General features: G+C 35.8%; 7 protein-coding genes across 7 annotated transcripts; 2 read left to right on the forward strand and 5 right to left on the reverse strand.

The window, feature by feature from the left end:
- Window positions 1-192: 192 nt before the first annotated feature.
- PVX_080670 (hypothetical protein, conserved) lies at window positions 193-4173 on the forward strand (the record flags this gene model as incomplete). Its single annotated transcript, XM_001613792.1, has 1 exon — window positions 193-4173. One exon carries the CDS (start codon window positions 193-195, stop codon window positions 4171-4173), a length of 3981 nt encoding a protein of 1326 aa, XP_001613842.1.
- Window positions 4174-5004: 831 nt separating this feature from the next.
- Window positions 5005-7952, reverse strand: PVX_080675 (stearoyl-CoA desaturase (acyl-CoA desaturase, faty acid desaturase), putative; the record flags this gene model as incomplete). The annotated part of the gene is made up of 2 exons (XM_001613793.1): window positions 5005-6765; window positions 6903-7952. The coding sequence occupies 2 exons, from the start codon at window positions 7950-7952 to the stop codon at window positions 5005-5007; spliced, it is 2811 nt and encodes a 936-aa protein (XP_001613843.1).
- Window positions 7953-9425: 1473 nt separating this feature from the next.
- Window positions 9426-10807, reverse strand: PVX_080680 (hypothetical protein, conserved). Its single transcript, XM_001613794.1, has 3 exons — window positions 10524-10807; window positions 10263-10359; window positions 9426-10021 (listed from the first exon to the last, which is right to left on the reverse strand). The coding sequence occupies exons 2-3, from the start codon at window positions 10342-10344 to the stop codon at window positions 9738-9740; spliced, it is 366 nt and encodes a 121-aa protein (XP_001613844.1). The 5' UTR covers window positions 10345-10359; window positions 10524-10807; the 3' UTR covers window positions 9426-9737.
- A 416-nt stretch (window positions 10808-11223) lies between these two features.
- On the forward strand, window positions 11224-12331 carry PVX_080685 (translationally controlled tumor protein, putative). The gene has a single exon (XM_001613795.1). It carries the CDS (start codon window positions 11712-11714, stop codon window positions 12225-12227), a length of 516 nt encoding a protein of 171 aa, XP_001613845.1. The 5' UTR covers window positions 11224-11711; the 3' UTR covers window positions 12228-12331.
- A 3044-nt stretch (window positions 12332-15375) lies between these two features.
- PVX_080690 (WD-repeat potein, putative) lies at window positions 15376-18075 on the reverse strand (the record flags this gene model as incomplete). Its single annotated transcript, XM_001613796.1, has 9 exons — window positions 15376-15406; window positions 15531-15612; window positions 15734-15821; window positions 15912-16261; window positions 16491-17127; window positions 17304-17377; window positions 17488-17573; window positions 17697-17848; window positions 18007-18075. 9 exons carry the CDS (start codon window positions 18073-18075, stop codon window positions 15376-15378), a joined length of 1569 nt encoding a protein of 522 aa, XP_001613846.1.
- A 197-nt stretch (window positions 18076-18272) lies between these two features.
- Window positions 18273-18581, reverse strand: PVX_080695 (hypothetical protein, conserved; the record flags this gene model as incomplete). The annotated part of the gene is made up of 1 exon (XM_001613797.1): window positions 18273-18581. The coding sequence occupies one exon, from the start codon at window positions 18579-18581 to the stop codon at window positions 18273-18275; it is 309 nt and encodes a 102-aa protein (XP_001613847.1).
- Window positions 18582-19263: 682 nt separating this feature from the next.
- PVX_080700 (hypothetical protein, conserved) lies at window positions 19264-20355 on the reverse strand (the record flags this gene model as incomplete). The annotated part of the gene is made up of 1 exon (XM_001613798.1): window positions 19264-20355. The coding sequence occupies one exon, from the start codon at window positions 20353-20355 to the stop codon at window positions 19264-19266; it is 1092 nt and encodes a 363-aa protein (XP_001613848.1).
- Between the last annotated feature and the right edge of the window lie 1220 nt (window positions 20356-21575).

The raw sequence follows: 21575 nt of genomic DNA on the forward strand, positions 1-21575 counted from the left end.
TTGGAGAAGCCCGTGTGTAGAGCATACGTGTAATATCTACATGTGTGCAAACCTCCACCGAATATTTTTGCCCTTTCCCCTGTCCGAACCGCAACACGCAGGTGCAGCAATGATGAGGGGGGCGAACTCGAGAGAAACGTCCTCCCCACGAATGAGGTAGCCACGAATGGGTTTTCCACGAATGGGTTATCCATGAAAGAGGTAACCACGAACGAGTTATCCATGAACGAGTTAGCCAGGAAAGGGACGCCCTCCAATGGGGCCCCCCCCGACCCGATCTACGAACTGGGAAACGAAATAGAAGACCTTTTTGACGAAGATGTGGAGAACATCAAATTCAACGCAGATGAAATTTCTTCCTTTTTCCTGAAAAATAACGAACTCGAAAATGAAAAGGAAGAATCGGCAAATGTTTGTAGCAACCCGGGAGAGGCAAACGGCGTGGGGAGAAATCCCGAACGCAACAAAATGGAAAGCCTGTTCGACCCAACCATCAGTGGACCACACGTCTGCTGTGTAGTCATTCTGTCCAAAAGAGAAAATGTCGAAATTGAGTTTATCCACCCGGAGATATTCGAGCCGCACGAAAAAGAGCACCTAAGTAAGAGGAGGAAAAAAAAACAAAAGAAAGTGATAACCCCTTTTTGCGTGTGGCACAGATACAAAGGGGACTGGGTTGAGGATGTGAAGTTTTTAATTGAAGAAAGGATATATTTGTTTGGGGAAACCAACACGGGGAATGTCCTCTGCGATTTTTACAATCAAAAGTTGTGCAAAAATTACAATGAATACAATGTTATGTATTCCCCCAGTGGGAACAGGTACTACCTGGTGGGGCTGAATTATATGCAGGACAGCAGTTACAAGGAGATCCTCACCATTGCGCAGGTGCCCCACTTCGACTTCATATACGCGAGGCTTTGCCCGGCGGTGCGGGCCGCCCTGGGGCGGGAGAGAGCAGCCGGGAGAGCGGCTGGAAGAGCGGCGGGTAGGGCAGCGAGCGGAACAACCGGCACAGCGCAACACAACTCTCAGCACTGCGTGCAAACGGAAGTGGATACGCAAAAGCAGTACGGCGAGCTGATCACCTTCGTGGACAGCTTCGCGGCGGATCGCCCGTTCGATCAAATGCAGTTCGACGATTACTACGCGCATTTGTCCAAAGACATAGAACATATCAGCAACATAAAAGTGAAAAACATTCTGAGCATTCTCAAAGCAGTGCTGTTGGAAAAAAAAATCGCCATTTCATGTTCAAAGAAAGGAAATGGATGCAGAATGATGTTGCTCCTCCTTTCCTTCATTCCTGACATAATAAATTTTGGCTTCAATGTAAAGGCTTATCAGGACAAATTTGAAGAATGGATAAACTTAAAGCTCCCTCTCATTTTATTTCACGAAAGGTATGTTCTCCTCCTCCACATAAATAACCTGCAGCTATTCAATCAAAACACAAATGGAAAGAACTACTTAATATCGACCAGCACGGGGAGCGATGTGTATTATTACGTAAAGAATAGTGTGGATGTTTTGTACGAGCTGGACCATGACGAAGTAATTTTGAAAAAGGAGAATTTAATGAACGTTTTAAGCTTGACAAAATATGAATATAATTATTTGAAGGGTGTTAACTCCATTTTTCAATCTTTGATTAATTTTTCTTCTCTCTTTTTTGAGACCGCCAAGCAGAGCAGCATCCCGGGGGGGGGTCATACCGGGGGGCACTCCACCTCTGCTACTACCCCTGCTACTACCCCTGCTACTACCCCTGCTACTACCTCTGCTAATGTGCTGGACAGCCGCTCAGGTGCAACGGGCTGCCTCGACGGGGGGAATGCTATTGGGTGGCACCCGCATAGCGAAGTGGAGAGACACACACGAGATGGAGAAGTGACCCCCGATTGGGAAACGCCTCCTCATAGTAGCAACCATGGGGGCACGCACACGCATGCTGATGGGGGGAGGACCCCCCTCGTGGGAGAAGCCCAAGTTGACCCTGCCGGAGAAACACACGAATACATTGATGACGAAGATGACATATGCGTCCTAGACACGAAATCCGTGAGCTTCCAAAAAGGCGAACGGAAGAAGTTTGGCCAAATGAGTGAAGCCGAAGAAAGGAACCAAAGCAGCAACACGAAAAAAAACATACCAATGAGTGATCAATCGGATAGGTACATTTCCAACCTGAGGAGCCACTTTCATGTCTATTTTAAGAATTTTTTTATGGCAAGCAAGGAAAACTACGAAGAGGGGAAAAAGGAGCTGAGAGAACAGTACGAACTGAATTATAATAATGCCTTTCTCCAATTATGGCAAGAAACAGAAAATTATAATTATTTCATCGAGAAGGATTTCAAAATGAACAAGTTTTTAAAAATTGCAGAGCAGAATAACGTCCCATTTGACAAGCAAAAAATGGAGGACTACAAATTTGTGGACGATTTGTTAATAATCGAAAAGAGGGACAACATAGAGAGAGGAAAAAATGCGCAAAAAGATTTAAGGGATGTCCTACTAATATCATTAAAGGGGTATGTGTACGAAGGGACTTTTTCCATTTTAAAAAATTGCAAAGAAGGGGTAGGCAAATTTTTGTATAACATACACAACATAACTTTTCACGGAGAATGGCAAAACGATCAGATAAATGGGTCAGGTCATTTACTATACAATAACAAATTTAAATATTTTGGGAATTTTAAAAATAACCTGTTCAGTGGAAATGGACTCTTTGTTGATAATTTGTTAAATCAATATGAAGGGGAATTTTCAAACGGCTCATTTAACGGGAATGGAAAACTTATCTTTAACAAAAATACGTACATAGGCATTTTTAAAAATAATAATTTAGTAGGGAAGGGGAAAATATTGCACAAAAATGGACTTATATATACGGGAGAAATTAAAAACTTCCTCCCCCATGGATATGGCTTCCTATCCTACAACAGTTCGACCGTATTTGAAGGATACTTTGTTGAAGGGAAAAAAAATGGAAATGGTTTTTTAACCATAAATCAGGGCTCCATTTCGGAGGAATGTTTCTGTATTGAGGGGAAGTGGAGCAATGATGAACCTGTCTTGAGGAGAAACTTCCATATCGTTTTTCCAAACAGGGATAAATACGTAGGGAAAATTTATTTCCTACCCTCTTGCGAAGAAGCCAACAGGAAGGGGCGAAACAATCTGTGGAGTGACCACCATACCATGTGTCAGCAGATTCATCAGCAGCTTTTTGAAGCCAAGCAATTGATAGAAAGTCAAATCGGTTTTGCGACCCAGGCTGGGGGACGATCCCCCGTTGACAGTACGAAGAACGTGGAGGAGAAACGGGAAAGCACTAGCAATGAAATCATCGGAAACGTTAGGGGCATCACCTGGAGAGATAGTGCACACCCCATTCGCTTTGCGAACGGCGCCGATTATGTTATCCACCACAGCAGTGTCCTTACCACGGCAAGCAGTAATAACTGCTTAGAATACCAGCATTGTGGGGGGGAAAACGCGGGAAGTCAAATTTTAAAATGCTACGATGAAACCCCCATTTCGACAGAAACGGAAAAGAACGAACAGAGGTATTCTCTCCCAGGTGAGGACCCCAACCCTGATCAGGCAAAAGCTATCAAAAAAAAGGTGCTGAAGGAAAAACTCGAAACTTTCTTAAAAATGAAGGAAAGAAAAACGCTGAGGAAATGTTTCGAACTGTTAGACAACCACTGGATATGCAACATAGAACAAAAGCTGAGGAAAAATAAAGATGTCGTTGAATATTTAAAAAAGAACAAAGTCGTTCTCGTTCCACACAGAGAAGGACTAAGTATAACTTGTGATCAGAAAAAAAAAGAAAATTATGATGGGAAATTTTGCTTAGGTATGAAACAGGGATATGGCATATCTGTCTATGGTGACGCAAACAGATATGAAGGTTACTTTCACAGGGGAATGAAGCATGGTCATGGCCTTTTGTACGAAGGGGATAGCATATACCATGTCCACTTTAGCTACGATAAGTTAATTGAGAAGGAGGAAATTTCACCTGAGCAAGTAAGTCGCTTTAAGCCCCAAAAGGAAGAAGCCCCCAGTGTGAAGAAACGAGGCAATCACTTTTTAATAAACCAGTCCTTCTTTCAGTACAGGACGCTTTTGTCCTCCACCGTGTGTCAGTACCTTTGAGGGCGCCTCGAGGGAGCACTTGGAACGGCCGTTGGAACGGCGGTTTGAACCGCAGCTGGTGCGTCGCACTACACCAGGCCAGCGTTTGTTTTAAAAACGATGGGATATCCTCCGCGAACGATGCATTCGCAGTTATTTCGTTAATAATGCGACGCCTAAGCCAGGTGCTTGCTAATGCAACGGTGAGTTCAAAAGACCTTGTTAACGGAGCACATGGGGGTAACACACAAAAGTTGAAAAATAAAATTGGGGACGGTGAATGGAAAGATGCGCAGAAAATGTTGCCCCCATCGTGTACCGCCTCAACGCACATGCTTGTACTATATGCTCCGTGTTCCGCTTTTTCCCCTAAACTGATTTCCGAATCGGGAAAAAAACACTTCATCATTTTGTGAATATACACCTTTTTTTTTTGTATCATTTTTGGTTATTTATTAATTTTAATTTTTATGAAGACTTAAAAAATGGATGCTCATAAAGTGGAAAAATATGAGGTATGGTAAAATGACGTGAAATAAAGTGAGAAAATAGGAAGTAACGTGAAATAAGGTGAAAAAATATAAAGTAACGTGAAATAAGGTGAAAAAATATAAAGTAACGTGAAATTAAGTGAAAAAATGCAAAGTAACCTAAAATGAAGTAACACAATAACGCAAAATAATCCACGTTCGCATGAACTGTTCATACATTTTTCTAACTGCACACGTGTTCATGTGTAAGAAAAAAAAAAAAAAAAAAGCTATCTGGCAGTGCAGCGATACTAGCTAGCCAAATCTTCCACACCATTTGTGAATTGTGAATTCCTTCGAATGTTCGAATCCCCCTTTTTCCTCATAAGAATTGCTTCAAAATTTCAATAAATTTGTCATTGCGCAGGGAGTGGTACTGGTCCAACGTTTTGTCAAACTGCTTGTAAATTTCCTTCGTTCGGTAACTGGGAATTTTCGAATTGATGAACTCCACAATGTGTGTGTAGCACAAATGATGGTGTATAAAATTTAAGAAGAAGAAAACTATTTTGTACAATCTTTTTTTGCTCTGATAAATGGAATTGTTTTTTTTCCACTCAAGTAGGGATTGGAAGGCCACGTAATTTAAAACACTTATATCGACGTCCTTGGCATTCATGTCCACAGTAAAAAAGGGTGGATTATTCAACAAATAAATGTAAGTTAATAACCACGCGTTAAAAACTACATAGGGTGCTATGAAAAATATTAAAAAGTAAAAGTGTCCAAATATGTAGGTGGCCAGTCCGTACAATCCCAGAAATATGGTAAATATGAATGAATACAAATCGAAATAAATGGGTCCTTTTAACACTTTTAAAAAATCTTCGTTCAACGATATTAGTAACGATTTTCTCGAATTCTCCGATGTGTATGGTAGAAGTATGAAGGACGAAATGATACTTCCAAAGAAGTTATTTAAAAATGGGTTTTTAAAAAGTAATCCTCTCTTGCATTCGTAAACCAAGGAATACAGACTTGCGAACATGGTTCCCATGGGGAGGGCATATAATATGATGTGAAAAAATACAAATGAGCAAACAGAAATTAGCTTGTTGCTCTCTATTGCTTCAAAATTTTTAGACATGTTTGAAAATAAAGTTCCATTTCCATATTTGTTATAGCAGTAGTACACGTGAATCAGCAAAATGGTCATCATTATTGCAAAATCTCTCAATAAATACGTGATGTACCTAAAGGTGGAGATGTTTATGTAGTCATTGCAAAGTGCTGTGAACGAGTTCATGAGGTCTGTTACGTAGCTCGTGTCTTCCTTCTTCATTATTTCATTTTTAATATTTTCGCTTAATAATTTGTTTTTCTTCTCCAATTTCTGCGCCTCCTTCAGGCGTACCTCCTTGCAGATATTCTGCGCACACTTCAAGTCCCATACCAATCCCAAGTGGTAAAAAAACTGAATGACGTATTTAGTTGGGTTTATGCTCAGAATGTAGAAATTTTCGTTCATGGCATAGCAGTAGGGGAAAACATGATGGTAGTTGTGGCATCCTTCTCCCAGCGCCACAATGGAGGTGAAAATGTTGTTTGAAGCTTTTATATCATTATTGTAGGGTCTATGTCCAAATGAATGCGAGGCACTGTTGATCGACCATGTGGCGTGTAACGTGATGATCCATCTGAGCGCTCCCAAAATGAAGAATCCGTCCCAGAAACTGTTATACATAAAATAGGTATATATTCCCGGTACAATGAAACAAAAAAAAAAGTTAAAATATGGATCCAATTTATGTTGCCATAGGAGAAGTGGGTTCTGTAATAAATCATCCACATATATTTCTTTCTCCTTCTCCTTCACATATTTTGTCTTCTGATATAATAACCATCCAACATGGCTATAGAAGAATCCATATCTTATGTTATGCGGATCGTACTTGGTATCACTGTACTTATGATGCAGGCGGTGGTTTTTGGACCACGTTATTACGCTTCCTTGGTTCGCAAAGCTGTTCAGAATTAGGAAGAGAACCTGCACGAAGGTACCCGCTTTAAATGCTCGGTGGGACCACAGACGGTGTGCTCCGAAGGTTATGCCGAACCCGTTTATTAAGTAAAATATTATGCACTGCAGGGGGGGGAGGGAAAGAAGGGGCGGGTATAAAATAACCCATTGGGGTGAACAAAGCTGAGTGGTACAAACCAGCGCAGACGGTGTGGGGTTAGGGGAGCTACCAAATGGAAACACACAAAAGGAGCGCTTACCTGAGCAAACAAGGACCTTCCATACTCATGGTAATACAACTTGATCATGCCAATCACGCCAAATATATGGAAAAACAAAATGAAAGAAAATAGGGAGGATCTGAACTGCTTGTGGTACGTATAAATATAATTCACGAAGACCATGTAGGCGTAATATACGTGGAATAAGATAGAAAGGACTGAAAAATTCTGAAGTAATTTTGAGTTATCATTAGAGGTGTACAGTAATTTTGTAAAAAATAGACTCAGCCATATCATATAAGTAATGCTCAGGAAGTGGTTAATTCGTTTAAATAACTTTATGTTTGTATTGTTATGATAAAAATGGCTAGCTAAAGAAGTCAGACTTTTGCTCAGCTGTAGAGTCAAATACACCTTTATAATCATGATGTTGTGAATATACCTCCAGAAAAAAAAGTAGAAGAATACATAAAATGTTTGCGAGAAAAAAAAGTAAATCCAAATACTATTTGATTTTGATCTGTCTCTTTTTTTCTGCGAATCAAGGGTATTTTTTTTTTTCATATATTCTTCTTCTTCTCTTTCTTTTTTCTCAATTTCGTCTATAATTTCTTTTTCCTTTAAGATCCCTTCATTTTCTTTTATACTTTTTTCGTTATTTAAAATTTTCTTTGCTAACTGTTCCAGGTGTTTCGAAGTATCTCCGATCAATTCGTATTCATTTCTGTACTCGTTTTCATTTTCTTTGCTAATTTCGTATTTGTGGACAACTCTGTTCTCCTCAGTCGCTGGTTTTTCATTTGTTTTTTTCTTATTGGCGCAAAGGGACTCTAAAAAGGTACACAGTTGCGAAATGTTATACACATGAAGCAAGTTAATCCCCAACGTGATGTTCAGATCAACGTATTTCAAACTTAATAAAGATATGAGAGTAACCAACAGTCCCTTGGAAATATTTACAAAATGAATAAACTTATCGGAGAAACATTTCCTGAAGATGTAGCAGGACGCCAAAAAAACGACATATGTTATATAAATCACTCCTACATGTTCGATATTCAGATAGCTTTTGCTAAAGGCCTCCCACATTATTTCCCCCACTGGGTTGAAATTCGTTCCCGCGTTTTTTGCTTTGTAACTCATTGATTCCTTTCAGCGTGTTTTTCTTCACTTTGGTCGGGTCAGCAATTTAAAAACAGAAAATTCTGCAGAACTGTGTTCGTGCACATTTACATGCAAATGTGTACACTTGCTATTTTGTCAAAAGGGAACAGTGCATAATTTTGCTTTTCTCCTTCCTGGAACGGGTGTTTTTACGCGTAGCAATTAATTTATCTTTCGCGTGTTGCATACATATGCACGTTTGCACGCATACACGTTTGTACAACTTTTTTCCCCTGAACAGCGTTCGCTATGCTATAAAATGGGAGAATGGCTCCTCTTAACAGTCACATATATACGCGCTGCACATGTATACATATATACACGTTGTAATTATAGGAAAAATTTACAACCATATGTATAGTTTATTTCGTGGCACTATTATACTTGTAAAATTGGATGTTTTTTTTTTTTTTTTTTTTTTCGTGTTGTTTTTTGTCAAATTTTGCGAAATTATTTATTTTTTTTTTTTTCATTCCATTTTGTGAAAAAAAAAAAAAAATGCCACTTTTTCGAGTAGCAGATTTTATAAAGTTTTGCGTAAAAAGGGAATATGCAAATGGCATATCAGTTTTACAGCATATTTTGCACTTACATATACATGTGTGTATATGCTTGTGCACGTTTGCAATGCTTGCAATGCTTGCATATGTGGTTCCCTTAGCATGTCATTGCACGTTTATAACTCCACTCACGTGGCAGTATGTATGTGGTTTATTTCGCATGGTGAGGCCACCAACTTTTTTTTAAAACTTTTGCGCGTTCATCGCTTAACCCAATTGGTTGGTTTTGTAGAAAATTGCGTTCACTTTTTTAAGCTTATTTTTTTAGCCTTACACTTAAGCTAGTGATCAAAAAATGCCTTATGTGTTTCTTTCAGTTTTGCAAATTCGGCAAACCCGCACCAGCGTTCACTCGAGCGCAGTGCCCATGCGCATACGTGCATACGAACATGCGTGCATACATTACGTATGCATATGCTGCAAACATTTTTGCAGGCGCACCGTACACCCATAAAGGCTCTCAACCACGTGGCGACAAAACGAATACCGCGCGTATAATATATCCTCCCTTTTCGAGGGGCACTTTGGGCTTTTTCACCCAAACATATCAGCCGCTGACTCGACGCAGCGCCACAAAAAAAAGCAGATATATAGCAAAATAAAGCAAAAAAAAAAAGAAAATGAAAATGAAAATAAAAATAAAAATAAAAATAAAAACCCACCTGCGCATTCCTTTCTGTCGCAATTTTTACGCATTCACGGCACTGACGTAGCGCGATTCGAAGGAGTCGCTCCTTATGCGTAAAAATGCGCCTTCTTGCAGGGCACGTTCTCTATGAACATGTCGAAATGAAAAACGGGGGCTAAAACCTTTGGAAGAGGCAACAATTTTGTTTTTCCCCCGCGTACGGGTTTTGCACACCCGATCGATGGCATTTTTTTTTATACACATTTATTTACAAAAACAAACAATTTGTTCGATATGTAACGAATTGGCGAAGACAAACGTTAGCGCCAACGGAATTAATTCACGTGTAAATGGCACATTAAAACGCAAACGCAAAGTCGAAAAGAGGGAAAAGCAAAAGAGAAGAGGCTAAGCTGAGCCATGAAAGGGGAGCTTGTCCTACAACGCAGGAGACACAGCTTACATGCCAAAGTGAACACAAAAAAAATGCAAATCTGACACGAACAAAACAATTGTGCATTTTTAGGAATCAAATTTAATTTTGAGTTCTTTCATTTCGTTAATTAACTGATCTATCGCCTTTTGTCTTTGGTCCATGGTTTCTTGGAGTTCTTTCACTGTATTCGAGTGTTCTTTATACATTAAAAATAGAGTGTCATTTATCCGTTCGCTTTCGTTTAAAAGAAAGCTACTGAGTACGTAATTTTTGTTCAAATCAACATGTAGGTTGTATACTGAATTGGGCAGAGGGGTGATGTCCCCCAAAAAGTCGCCCCCCAACGATATATTCTTTTTTCCATTTTTGCCTATAATTCGTTGAAAAGAGGGAGAAGAAAGAGGAAGCAAAATTGGGTGAATGGCGCGCATTTTGGTTTTGCTTCGTTCGCGTTCGTTGAGTTCGCTTTGCTTTTTCCCCCCTTTGTTCGCAACGCAAGCAAGATGAAATAGTTATACAGTGGCAAACAAATTACACCAAGGTGTTGCGCGCGTGAAATAGTAACGCTATGGTGTGTACGATAGTTAAAAAGGCCCCTTTCCATTTTGTACCTTTTTTTTTCATTTTCGACTTTCCATAGCTTTTACAATTTAGCAAAGCGAGGATGACAAATATGAGAAGAGCTACTTTCATTTTGACTTTCTTATACTAATAGGGGAGAGGGGGAAAAAAAAAAAAGGGAGTTATAATTGTACGCATTTTGATGCAAAGCGCAATTTGCATATGTTATACTCAATCATGTGAGAAACATCGCAAGGACGTCTTCTCTTTTAAAACGACAAAAATGGTTAGGGAAATATTTCTTTTTTTACTTTTACACTTCAAATAATGGAAGGACGAATATACGTGTGTAATTTGGGTGGGAAAAGAGCTATGCGCAATGATTAACGCAGTTTTTGCTTATTTGTAAAATTCCTCTTTGCGATTATAGCGTGTGTAATTCGTCCAGGTGCAGCCTTTGGCATTCACATATGTACATGTTGCACATTACACATTGTATATAATAATATTATGTGCATATAAAAACGTTCGTTTGTTTATTATTAGCGTTACGAACGTCATTCGAATGTCATTTGGACTCTTTTGATGAGGGGAGAAATATTTTTTCCGTGTAGCAAAACCTGCCTCTTCATATGCAGCATTACGGGTTAATTCCTACGTACAGGCGTATCTGCTGCTTACGAATTTATTTAACCTTAAACGCTCAAGTGTTTATGTATATACATACCCGCAGTGAACTTTTCCGTTTCCCCGCCTGGCAGAAGTCATTACATGGCTGCTCGCGCCTTGTGCATAATTCGGCCTTTAACATTTGTTTAGCCAAACAAACTGCGGCGAAAGGCGAAGCGAAAAAAATGTACATCACTAAATCACGCAACATTATTTTGCTTATGTTACTGGCTGTCAAGTAATGCGCTATTGTTCCAAGTGCGACTTTGTAAAATAAATTATGCATTACGTGTTACGCCTTAAATGTTACATTTACACGTTACGCATTACATGCCGCATATCGCGTTACCCATTTGTACAGTTCGAACAACTTAGCGCATCGCACTGTTAACGCCTTCGGCATATGTCAAACAGTTTACGCATCATTATATATTTAAATTAATTTTTTTACTTTTTTATTCCTTTTTATTTTTCATTTTTGCCATTCATTCGTTTTTCCCCATTTTTCAGTTTCTTCCCATTTGTTGCGCCAAATTGTATGACCTGACTGCATATTTTAGCACATCAAAAAAAACGTACATAAAATATAAAAAAAGGGAAATTGTTTGCAAACATTTTACGTTTAAACTTTGCGTTTTTTGTGAATTTTTACATATTTGTCTTGTTTTAAAAAAACAGTTTCGTTACATACGAGTTAAACATAGTTATACTGGCCTTTGCGCTTGTACGTATACGCATAAACGCAAACATACGTATTGTACGTACGCACGCACGCATATATATATATATTTATACATACACAACCGTACCACCGTTTGATATCGCCCAAAATGAAAGTATACAAAGACGTGTTCACCAACGATGAAGTGTGTTCCGATTCGTACAATCAGGAAGACCCATTTGGAATTGCGGACTTTCGCGAAATCGCCTTTGAAGTGAAGTCAAATAAAAGAATAAAAGGAAATGACGACTATGGCATTGCCGATAATAGTGAAGAAGCAGTAGATGGAATGGGTGCCGACGTAGAACAAGTTATTGACATTGTTGACTCCTTCCAATTAACATCCACATCTTTGAGCAAAAAGGAATACAGTGTTTATATAAAAAACTACATGCAAAAGATTCTCAAATATTTAGAAGAAAAAAAACCAAATCGTGTAGAAGTTTTTAAAACGAAAGCTCAACCGCTCATTAAACACATTTTAACAAATTTTGATGACTTTGAATTTTACATGGGAGAATCACTTGACATGGATGCAGGTTTGACGTACTCATATTACAAAGGTGAAGAAGTTACTCCACGTTTCGTTTATATATCAGATGGGTTATACGAAGAAAAGTATTAAGCCACACTGTGCGGAGGTGGAGCATACCATGAAAAAAGCACAAAAAATAAAATAATTGTATAATAATACCTCCCCTCAGGTGTATATACATAAATGAATGACCATTTATTCAATTTATAATTATAGCGTGTGCACTTCGTAAGAATTATGGAGGGACCTCTACATTTGCCTTTCTTTTTTTTTTTTCCCCCTCCTCGTTGCATATATATACATTTGTGTGAATATATGAAAATGCGTGCAATTTTTCAAGCTCAAAATAGGCTTTAAATTTATATCTAAGCATTGACCCGTAAATTTGTTGCAAAAATGTTGCGAAAATGTTGTAAAAAAAGAAGCGAATTGGCATTTAGCTTTTTCCCCCCCATTTTTCCATTTCATTTGCATTCTTGAGAAAACATACATGCGGCATACCTTCAAACGAAAGTACACATTTTAAGCCTTAAAACTTTTGTAAAGAAATTTACGCGTACAAATTTGAAGTAAAAGAATAGCGACTAATGTGGCATGACGCAGCACACACGTGTGCTTGTGCGCATTTGACAATTGAACGGATACACTCTTTAAGTTTAGCACATGGGACACAACCCTGTGTTTTCCCTCATATTTTGTATGCTTTTAAATTGTAGGCATACGTTCTCCTCTTAATGGTTAAGTTCACTGGGCAGATTGATTGACCACTTTGAAATGACGCTCATGGACCTGTTTCACCCTTCTCGCAACAATAATGGGAACACACAGCACTGCTTTATCACATAAAAAGATAAGCAGGATGAAAAAAAAGCATTTTCAAGGTATACTCATCACACGGTTAAACTGTTCCTATATTGGAAGCATTTTTATTTTTCTTAGGATGATAAAACATCCATGTTGCAAAGGTTCAGCTTTCGCATGAAGAACAAGTAACCCTTGGGGGGGCGTTCTTAAAAGTGACATTTCTTTTTTCCCGTTTGGCATAAAATATATACGTAATATGCGAAACATTTTTTGCCCTTTGGAGCAGGCTGAAACGGCCTTACTTTGTCGGAAAATAAAACATTTTTTGAAATTATGATGCAGTTTTTCCTTTCTGCAAGAATTGTTTGCGTGTATTCTTCCCGTTAATGCAGTGCGGGCGTAAAATACGTGGAAGCCTTTTGTTAACGCCATCATGCAAATTGGGGCGAAAAAATGGGCGTCGCAATTTTACGTATATGTACAGAACGTACAAGGATGGGCAAGCGCATATATGCTCGATACGTATGTACCTGCGAAACATTCCTTTTTTACTTATTTTTACTTTATTTTATTTCTTTCCCTTCGAAGTGGCAGGAGCAAGAAGGCGTGTGCCGTGCCGGTCACTTGTTCGCCCATATGCTTTCAAACTTTGCAGCTGCGTTTCATAGCATGGTTTTTTCATGTATAAGGCTCTGTTATCTAGCGTTTATCATCTCAAAATAAAATATTAAAAAAATTAAATTTTAGTAATATTTTATTTATCAGATTTTAATTTTTACGCAAATGTTTTCTTCATCGCCTCAATAGCTATATATTAATGCTGCAGTCTTCGGTAAAGAAGACGTCGAAAAAAAAAAAAAAAAAGAAAGAAGGAAAGAAAAAAAAAAAAAAATTATATTTATTTTTGCCAAAAAAAAAAGAAAAACACGAACGCAAAATCGCGGGGCCAAAAAGTGGTACTTTTTTTTTTTTTCTTTTTTTTCAAAAAAAAAATCGAACTAGCCAAAAGTAAAAGATGCACTGCATGTACTGCATACATCCGGGGAACGTTTTTACTGTGCATGTAATGGATGAAATTACATTTTCTACGTACGTGATGAATGGGACATATGCATAAGTGCATAATATGCGTAATTGTAAGAAAATATATTCGATTGGTGCGCGTCAGCAAATAATGCATTCGCGCAAAAGTGAGCCTTTCATACGTATGCTTAATGTAGGCCACATGATCAAGCCTTATATGTTTTCTTCGAAACTACGTGGTTCATTCGGCACAAGCGAGCATAACATAGTGAAATGATGAAGCATACTATGTACATATATTTTTTTTAAATGCATTGCGCCGCTTTATTTCAAAACGGCAAATCAGAGAAAATACTGGTAAATTGGCAGAGCGTTTTTAAAATTAAGGGGAACAAAGCTCCCGTGTTGGCTACTGCCGTTTGAGTGGAAGCATATGTAAATGTGAACGCATGTACACGCTCACCGCCACAACATATTTTTGCCCACATTTCAATAAGATGAAACGCGTCAGCAGAATTGCGTTACTCATTATTTTCCCTTTTCAACCACATGAATTAAGCAAAACGTGTGACTCCACCGAGAGCAGTCACAGGTGTATTGCTGAAATTAATGTGAGCAATAATGCCGGGAATTCAAATTTTTCTTCCCTCAGTATTCCGTTATTTTAGGGTTATTATGTTCTCATTTCATCTTTACTTTTCCGCAAAGCATAATTAAGAGGCACATGCAAAACAGAGGTTGAAATGACTTTCCCTTTTGATGCCATAAGTCAGGCGTTTTTCCATATTGTTATCATATTTTGTTCCCATTTTACAGGTTTTTTACGTATAAGGAAAAATTTTTGCTTAAGAAAAATGTTGCACACAAATTTGTAAAATTTTATGCATACATATAGAAACGCACATTAAAGAGGGTTTTCCTCTTTTAATAAAATTGCTAAATTGAGTAGTGCTTCAGAACAATCGCGTATTATGCAGCACACCAAAAAAGGGACCCATTTTGACAATCCCTTTTTTGAAGCTGCCGTAAGTGTAACCCCCATAAATATTCGTTAAAGATAACACTTTTGCTAACACGTATTAGGACTTTATTATCATAAAGTACAACTAAAATGAAACTTAAAAAGGGTAGTGTGTATATCTGTTTAATCTTCTTCATGTGGAGGATTTTCAAAATTTACCCCGCTCCTTGTTCCCAAGTACATACATCTCCGTTAGACAGGGAACAGAACAATTTGTCGTTTTCCAGTATAACATTCTACAAAAGAGAAAAGAAATGTTATAGAAAATGAACACCGGAATGTAGCGGATCGTGTTTTTTATTATGTTTTACTTTCTTCATTTTGCTTTTTCCTTTTTTTTTTTTGTTTTCTTTTTTCTCCCTCTTCGCGCTCTTTACCTTTATTGGGAATTCATGTTTTAACGCCCGAACGAACTTCTTTTCTAAAACGTCAAATCTAGGCAGGTGATAAAATGAAAATTATGAGGCGTGGGCAACAATCTGTATGCGCTGCACACCACACTGTGTTGCTAAAAAAGTGCAAACATTAAATTTAAATTATTTTACATTTTTATCGTGTGGTCTTCTGAGGCTATAAACAAGTATTTGTTATGCTTGTCCATTGGGCATTTGTTTGCACTTGATGGTCCTAATTGGTAAATTAAGAAAGAATAAGTAGGTAAAAAGTAAAATACGAAAAAAAAAGACATAAGCAGAAGCAGAAATAAAAGTGTAATTACCAAAATGGTAAAACGAATGTCTGTCCTTACCTGCGTCTATGTTTATGAAACATCTGTTGGCTCGGATGTCCCAAATTTTAACAACACCGCCAGAGTCACAAGAATATACCCAATTTGCCTAAACGTAAATGTGTGTACATTTTATTTTTATATATAAATTTTATTTAATTTATTAACATTTTTCTTGTTTTGTTGCCGAACTCATTACATCTGCGTTGAAGTTAGAATAGTTGCACGGGAAATGATGTCCATAGAAGGTGTTTTCGCACAGGCCACTTCGCATATCCCAAATCGATACCTGCGTGAAGACGAATATAGATATGTTTTTCCTTTTTGAAGGAAAGGCAATAAAAAGGGAGAAACGTTTAGAAGCATTTGCCAGCACTTTTTGAATTACCGTTTTATCAACAGACGCACTAACGAGGGTTCTATACGTTGGGTGGAAGCTTACAGAATTTACACTGTCCACGTGCCCCCTTAAAATTTGCCTTTGCCTTAAGCTGTTTATGTCGAATATTCTAATCGTCTGATCCATGGACGCGGACGCGAAGAAGTTTCCTAAAAATTAAAGGTAAAAGGGTTAGTCTTATTTCGCCCACATGGAAGCAAATTAATAAATCTGCATATTTATGTGCGCCTTTTCGGATCCATGGGAATGTGCAAAAATGTTGTGCTCCCATCTGCTCAAGCGGAAGTGCCACGAAACGTGTTGGAGTGGCAGAAGTTATATGCTCATATGTACATATGCGTAGGCACAAGTTCATATTTTTCTCTATAAATTTGAAACCTTCGTAATGGAACGACAAACTCCACACGGGTCCCGTTGAATTTTTAAAAGTGTGAACGCATTTTTCCTTAATCATATCCCACAATTTTATTTTTGAATCTCCACCAGAAGTACACAAGACATTGCCGTCCTTATTAAAGCAAATATCGCCTATCCATTTTTTGTGAGCTTGTGAAGCCATGACTAATTCATAATTAGCTACGCTCCATGTCTTCCATTTCCCATCATCTCCTCCGGTTGCTAACAAATGAACTTTGTCGTTGTATGCAAGACCTAACACTGCATTATCATGAGCATTAAAATATTTTTTAATCTTTAATAAGGAAACACATAAATTTGGACTTTCTTTATCTTCATTTTCGCTAGGTTCACAAGGAGAACTTTCATTGTTAGGCCAAGGAGTGTCTTCCCTTTTGGGGGTTACTTTCGCTAAATCGTTTTTATCCTGTTTTGACACAGCGCTTTGCAATGTATTTATTTTCTTCTCATTTGTCGACGAAAGATTAGTTATTGAATTATCTAATTTGTCATTTCCTAGCAAATCTTTCAGCTTCTCTATATATTTATTTAGTCCCTCGATTTTCGTGTCCCGTTTTTCTTTTTCCAGAACAACTAACATTTTTTCTTTAAGCACAGACTTTTAAAAGAGCAAAAGGGGAGATATTTGAGTGTTAAAAGGTGTACGCAATCATGCATATGTACACATATATATAGGGGCGCGCCACTTCTACACATTTGAATATATTTCTAGCTAAAGCTTTGGGCTAATTCGTTAGGCTAAAAAAGGTACATTTAACGTATCTATATATTTACTTCGTATTTGGTTTTTATTTCATTTACAGAATTTTGAATTTTGTCTATTTCCTTCTTTTGTTTTTGTATTTCCTCTATAAAAATAAAAAATAACAAGTTAAAATTATCGATGTACATAAAAATAATGAATGTTTTACTAATTTCGAAAATTTAAAGAGACTAGGAAAATTATTCTAGACAGTACTATTTAGAGTTTCCTTTTCCTGTAGAACTCGTTTATGGTGCATTAAGTAGTAATCTCTTTCTTTTATTGTCTTTTGAATTTTTTTGCTGATATTTTGAAAAAAAAGGAACGTATATATATGTATAGGTAGGTCCCAGAATGGAATAATATACAAATGTGTTATAGTCCCTTTTTTATTTTATTTTTCTCTCCCTCTTTGCAGCCATTACTTTGCGTCCTCCAAAGAACTTTGAACTTCTTTTGTTAATTTTTCATGGTTCAAAAAATCATTTCTTAAAAGCTCATTCTGTGTAAATATGTTTTCGTATTCCGCTTTTCTCAACTTGTTAATGTCTTCACCAAATTTTTTAATGTATTCCTTCTAACAGAGAAAAATATAAAAGTATTTTTATACTCATGAAAAAGAATGTTCACGCGTCATATATTAAGAATTTGAAAGAACAAAGAACGTAAAAAAATTATCACAACCATGTGACATTTTTAAAAACACAGAAATGTGAAAAAACGTGTATGTGCAACCTCAAAGACTTCAAGCGATTCTATAAATTGATGTTCCAGCATGAAGTTATAAACGAAAGACATGGCCATAGGAAAGTGTTTTTCATCAATTTGATAACTTCTTGAGCTTCTTTCTCCTTAAAAGAAGTAGAAAGAAATTTTAGACATAAAAGTAAATATAAAAAATTGCAAATTGGCTATCTTAAAATGCATTAATTTGCCTTAAACAAAGAGCACATGCTTCTGAATACTGCTATATACACTTCTACATCCTTCTATGCTTTTATTTATTTAATAATAATCACTACACGCATTGCATATATGTATAATTTTTTAAAGAATGATTTTCCCTTGCCTGAATTTGCTTCATTTTTATTGAAACTCGAAATGTTAACTACTTTAGCATTTTTTAGTAACTTTTCAAATTTTTCTGAATTATCACTGTCAGATTCTAGACTTGATTCTAAACTTGAATTATCCTCGTGTATTTTTTTAATTTTTTCAGTTTTCACATTCTCGTCATTATCGATGCTTTTTTCTTTGTTATCTACTGTTTTTTCTACTAGGGTTGTTGCATTATATTCTTCGTTTTCCATTTGATTTATACTGTCCTTTTGTCTCCTAAACGGTTTCCCTTTTTTAGGGTTTAATATTTCTATTTTACTAGACATCAAAATTTTATGACTGATAATATGCCATAAAATATTATGGATTTATGAAAACATTTGTTTTTAACTTTTAATGCGCTCACTTCAGTGAAAATGTTATGCCTTTTCTTTACTAATATATTACTTTATTTTTTTTCTTCGTAATATATTTTGCGAGATAATACACATGTGTTCGTCCATTTTTCTATTTTATTTCACACATAGTTTATTAAATGAACGTATGTTTAAATGCGTACTACTTTTTTCACTAATTTATAGATGACAATATATTAATTAATTTGATAAATCGTTTCCTATATTTTTATTTTCCAAATGTCCAATTTGGAAATTTCCAAAAGAAAAATATAAATTCGTATTTCCCATAGAAAAAACAAAAAATATGCGTCACATAAGCAAAATAAATACTCTTCATATTTGTAGAAATGTAAAAGCAAATGAAGTGTGTGCAAATTTCGCTAATGAAAAAAAAACAAGATCATTATTCTAAAAGTAATCTATAAATAAAGAAATGTATAAAAAGTAAAATACTTAGAAAAGGACAAAATTTAAATAGGTCTAAAATAATTAAAAGCTTTGTGTCACAAAATGAGGGGTCCCCTATATTAAATTTTTATGTCTTATCACATGTCATGAGGAAATGACAAGAAAAATTGTTTAGGCTAAAAAAGCAAGTCCCTGTATTTTTTTTTTTCCTTTTTTTTATCTTTTCATTAATTAAAGGATCTATATCATCAAAAATGTCATGTTGTCCTAAAGCACTATATTGATCAGTGTTTCCTTTTATACCTCCTGCTACGGTTTTTTTATGAGCATCTATTATAGACAAAGATTGTTCTTTCCTTAGCCCATTTTCATAATCAACAAGTAAATCATCTTCCTTGCCTGATTTCGCAGATGATTTTCTATCCTTTTTCGCATTATAACCATTAGACATTTTAATTTGGTTCATTACATTATCATTTTCTATCAGTGAACATTTAGAATCTTGCAATTTTCTATTATTTTCTTCACGTATCCTTTCTGAATTTACAATGTTTTTATTAATCTGAACAAGATTAAGTGTTCTGTTATCTACCATTTGCGTTCTATTGGAATACAGGTTATTTACAATTATAATATTGTTTTTGGATTCTATATTTTTTTTCAGCTGTGATTTTTTCTCCTGTTCATTTTTAATTACGTTGTACATTAAGTAATCAAAATGCTCTAATTTTCTAATTGCTCTATGTGTATTAGTATTTTGTAAATTTGAGTATATGGTGCACATTTCCCCTTCAGAACATGTATTTTGCAAAGGTTTCACCTTGCTGTGACCTTCAAAATTAATCAAATTAAAGGGTTCAACGTTTCTTTCAAACATATTTGTATCAACATTTTGAGGCTCATGATACTTAGTATTTCCTTTTTTTTCGTACATGTCTTTTTTATTTTTTGTTTTTTTATTTTTGTTTCTTAACGAGAACACATTGTTTACGCCTTTAAAGTTTGTGTTGAATACATCACTATGTCTAGCGTCTATAGGGCGTAGAATCTTTGAAAAGGAGTTGTTGATTATGTAGTTACTATAACAAAAGGGAATTGCAACTCTCTTGTTTTCTAAAGGAATTATACTTTCATGTGTTTCTGTAAATACTATATGCTCATTCATTATCTTGTCCACTTCTCCATTGGACTTTTTATTTTTAGACAACAGCATATTCATTTTTACACATTCAAAAATGTCACTTAAAATTTATGTAGATTTTTCACTTTCATAATGCATAAAAAAAAGGTATATTTTTAAATGTTATGGCTAATGATACATGGGAATATGATTATTGCAAAAAATAATTGAAATGAGATACACACACAAGTGCACAAAAGCTTTTACACAAAAATCTGAAACAGTTTTTTTCATTTATTTCTTTTACTTGTATTGTGTGGCTGTCTTAGAAGAGAACAGTCCAAGAAATAACAAAATAGTTGAAATTATAAACAAATAATGATGTTAAAAACGTTTATTCAGCACTAAATGCGTACACAATAGAAAGGAATTTATAAGTTTTTTTTTTATGCTGCTTTAAACTTGATTTGTTGGGCTAAAGCAGAAATTATTTTTTTTTGTCGTAGAGAACTCTGTGCACAATTTGAAATTTTCAATTTTTAGTTTCTGGGATTTCTTGTTTTTTTTAATGCTTTAAATTGATCAATAGTATTTACATATAACATACCTTAATAAATCTATTAAGAATGGAATGAAAGCAAACAATTCCCATTTTTAGTAGCTTATAGACAATAAAAATATGACGCATCATATTTTGATGGTTATAAAAGTTGTGTTTGCATTAAAAGACAATAGAAACTATACGTAAGTGAAAGCAATATTTTATGTTTTTTCTCATTCATGTTAAAGAATGTTGCGGTAATTAGTTCACCCGTTTGTGGTAATTAAAATCATTACTGTAGCACACATACGAAAAAAGTATTATAGAAAATGCACGTCCAAGTACAATTTTAAGTTTAATGTCTAAATATGGTTTTCTTAAGTATAATATAACAAAAAAAATAATGCAAGATATAGCAATATTCCTATAAAGGGTCAACATATAGAAAAACATACTTTTTCTATGATGGCAAGAGGAAACATATTTTGATATGTTCAAAAAAAAAGATTTAGTTCGAATATAAAGTCTACACTTTTATAAAGGAAACTATTGTCTTAATTTTGTTATTCTGCAAATTTTGTGTTTCTTCATTTTTCTACCTTGTAATGTAAGGCAGACAGGTTAGAGCAGGGATAGTTACAAAGATTTTGTTGTATATATAAGCAAATTTTTTACTTAAATAAACGTTCAAGCTTTTTATTACCCAGAAAGAAACTCATTAATATATCTCTCATTTACAGAGTTTTGGACGGAAAAAACAGAATTGTAAAATGAAAAC

This window comes from Plasmodium vivax, chromosome 10 (genome assembly GCF_000002415.2).
Source record: "Plasmodium vivax chromosome 10, whole genome shotgun sequence".
In the NCBI taxonomy this organism is placed as follows: Eukaryota; Apicomplexa; class Aconoidasida; order Haemosporida; family Plasmodiidae; genus Plasmodium; species Plasmodium vivax.

What these genes read in the sequence shown, in the direction of transcription:
- PVX_080680 (XM_001613794.1), bottom strand. Translation starts at nt 10,344, where the DNA reads ATGAAAGTAGCTCTTCTCATATTTGTCATCCTCGCTTTGCTAAATTGT. An exon ending in GTCGAAAATGAAAAAAAAAG is followed by an intron (nt 10,022 to 10,262) that starts GTACAAAATGGA and finishes AACGAATTATAG; the next exon opens with GCAAAAATGGAAAAAAGAAT.
- PVX_080685 (XM_001613795.1), top strand. Translation starts at nt 11,712, where the DNA reads ATGAAAGTATACAAAGACGTGTTCACCAACGATGAAGTGTGTTCCGAT.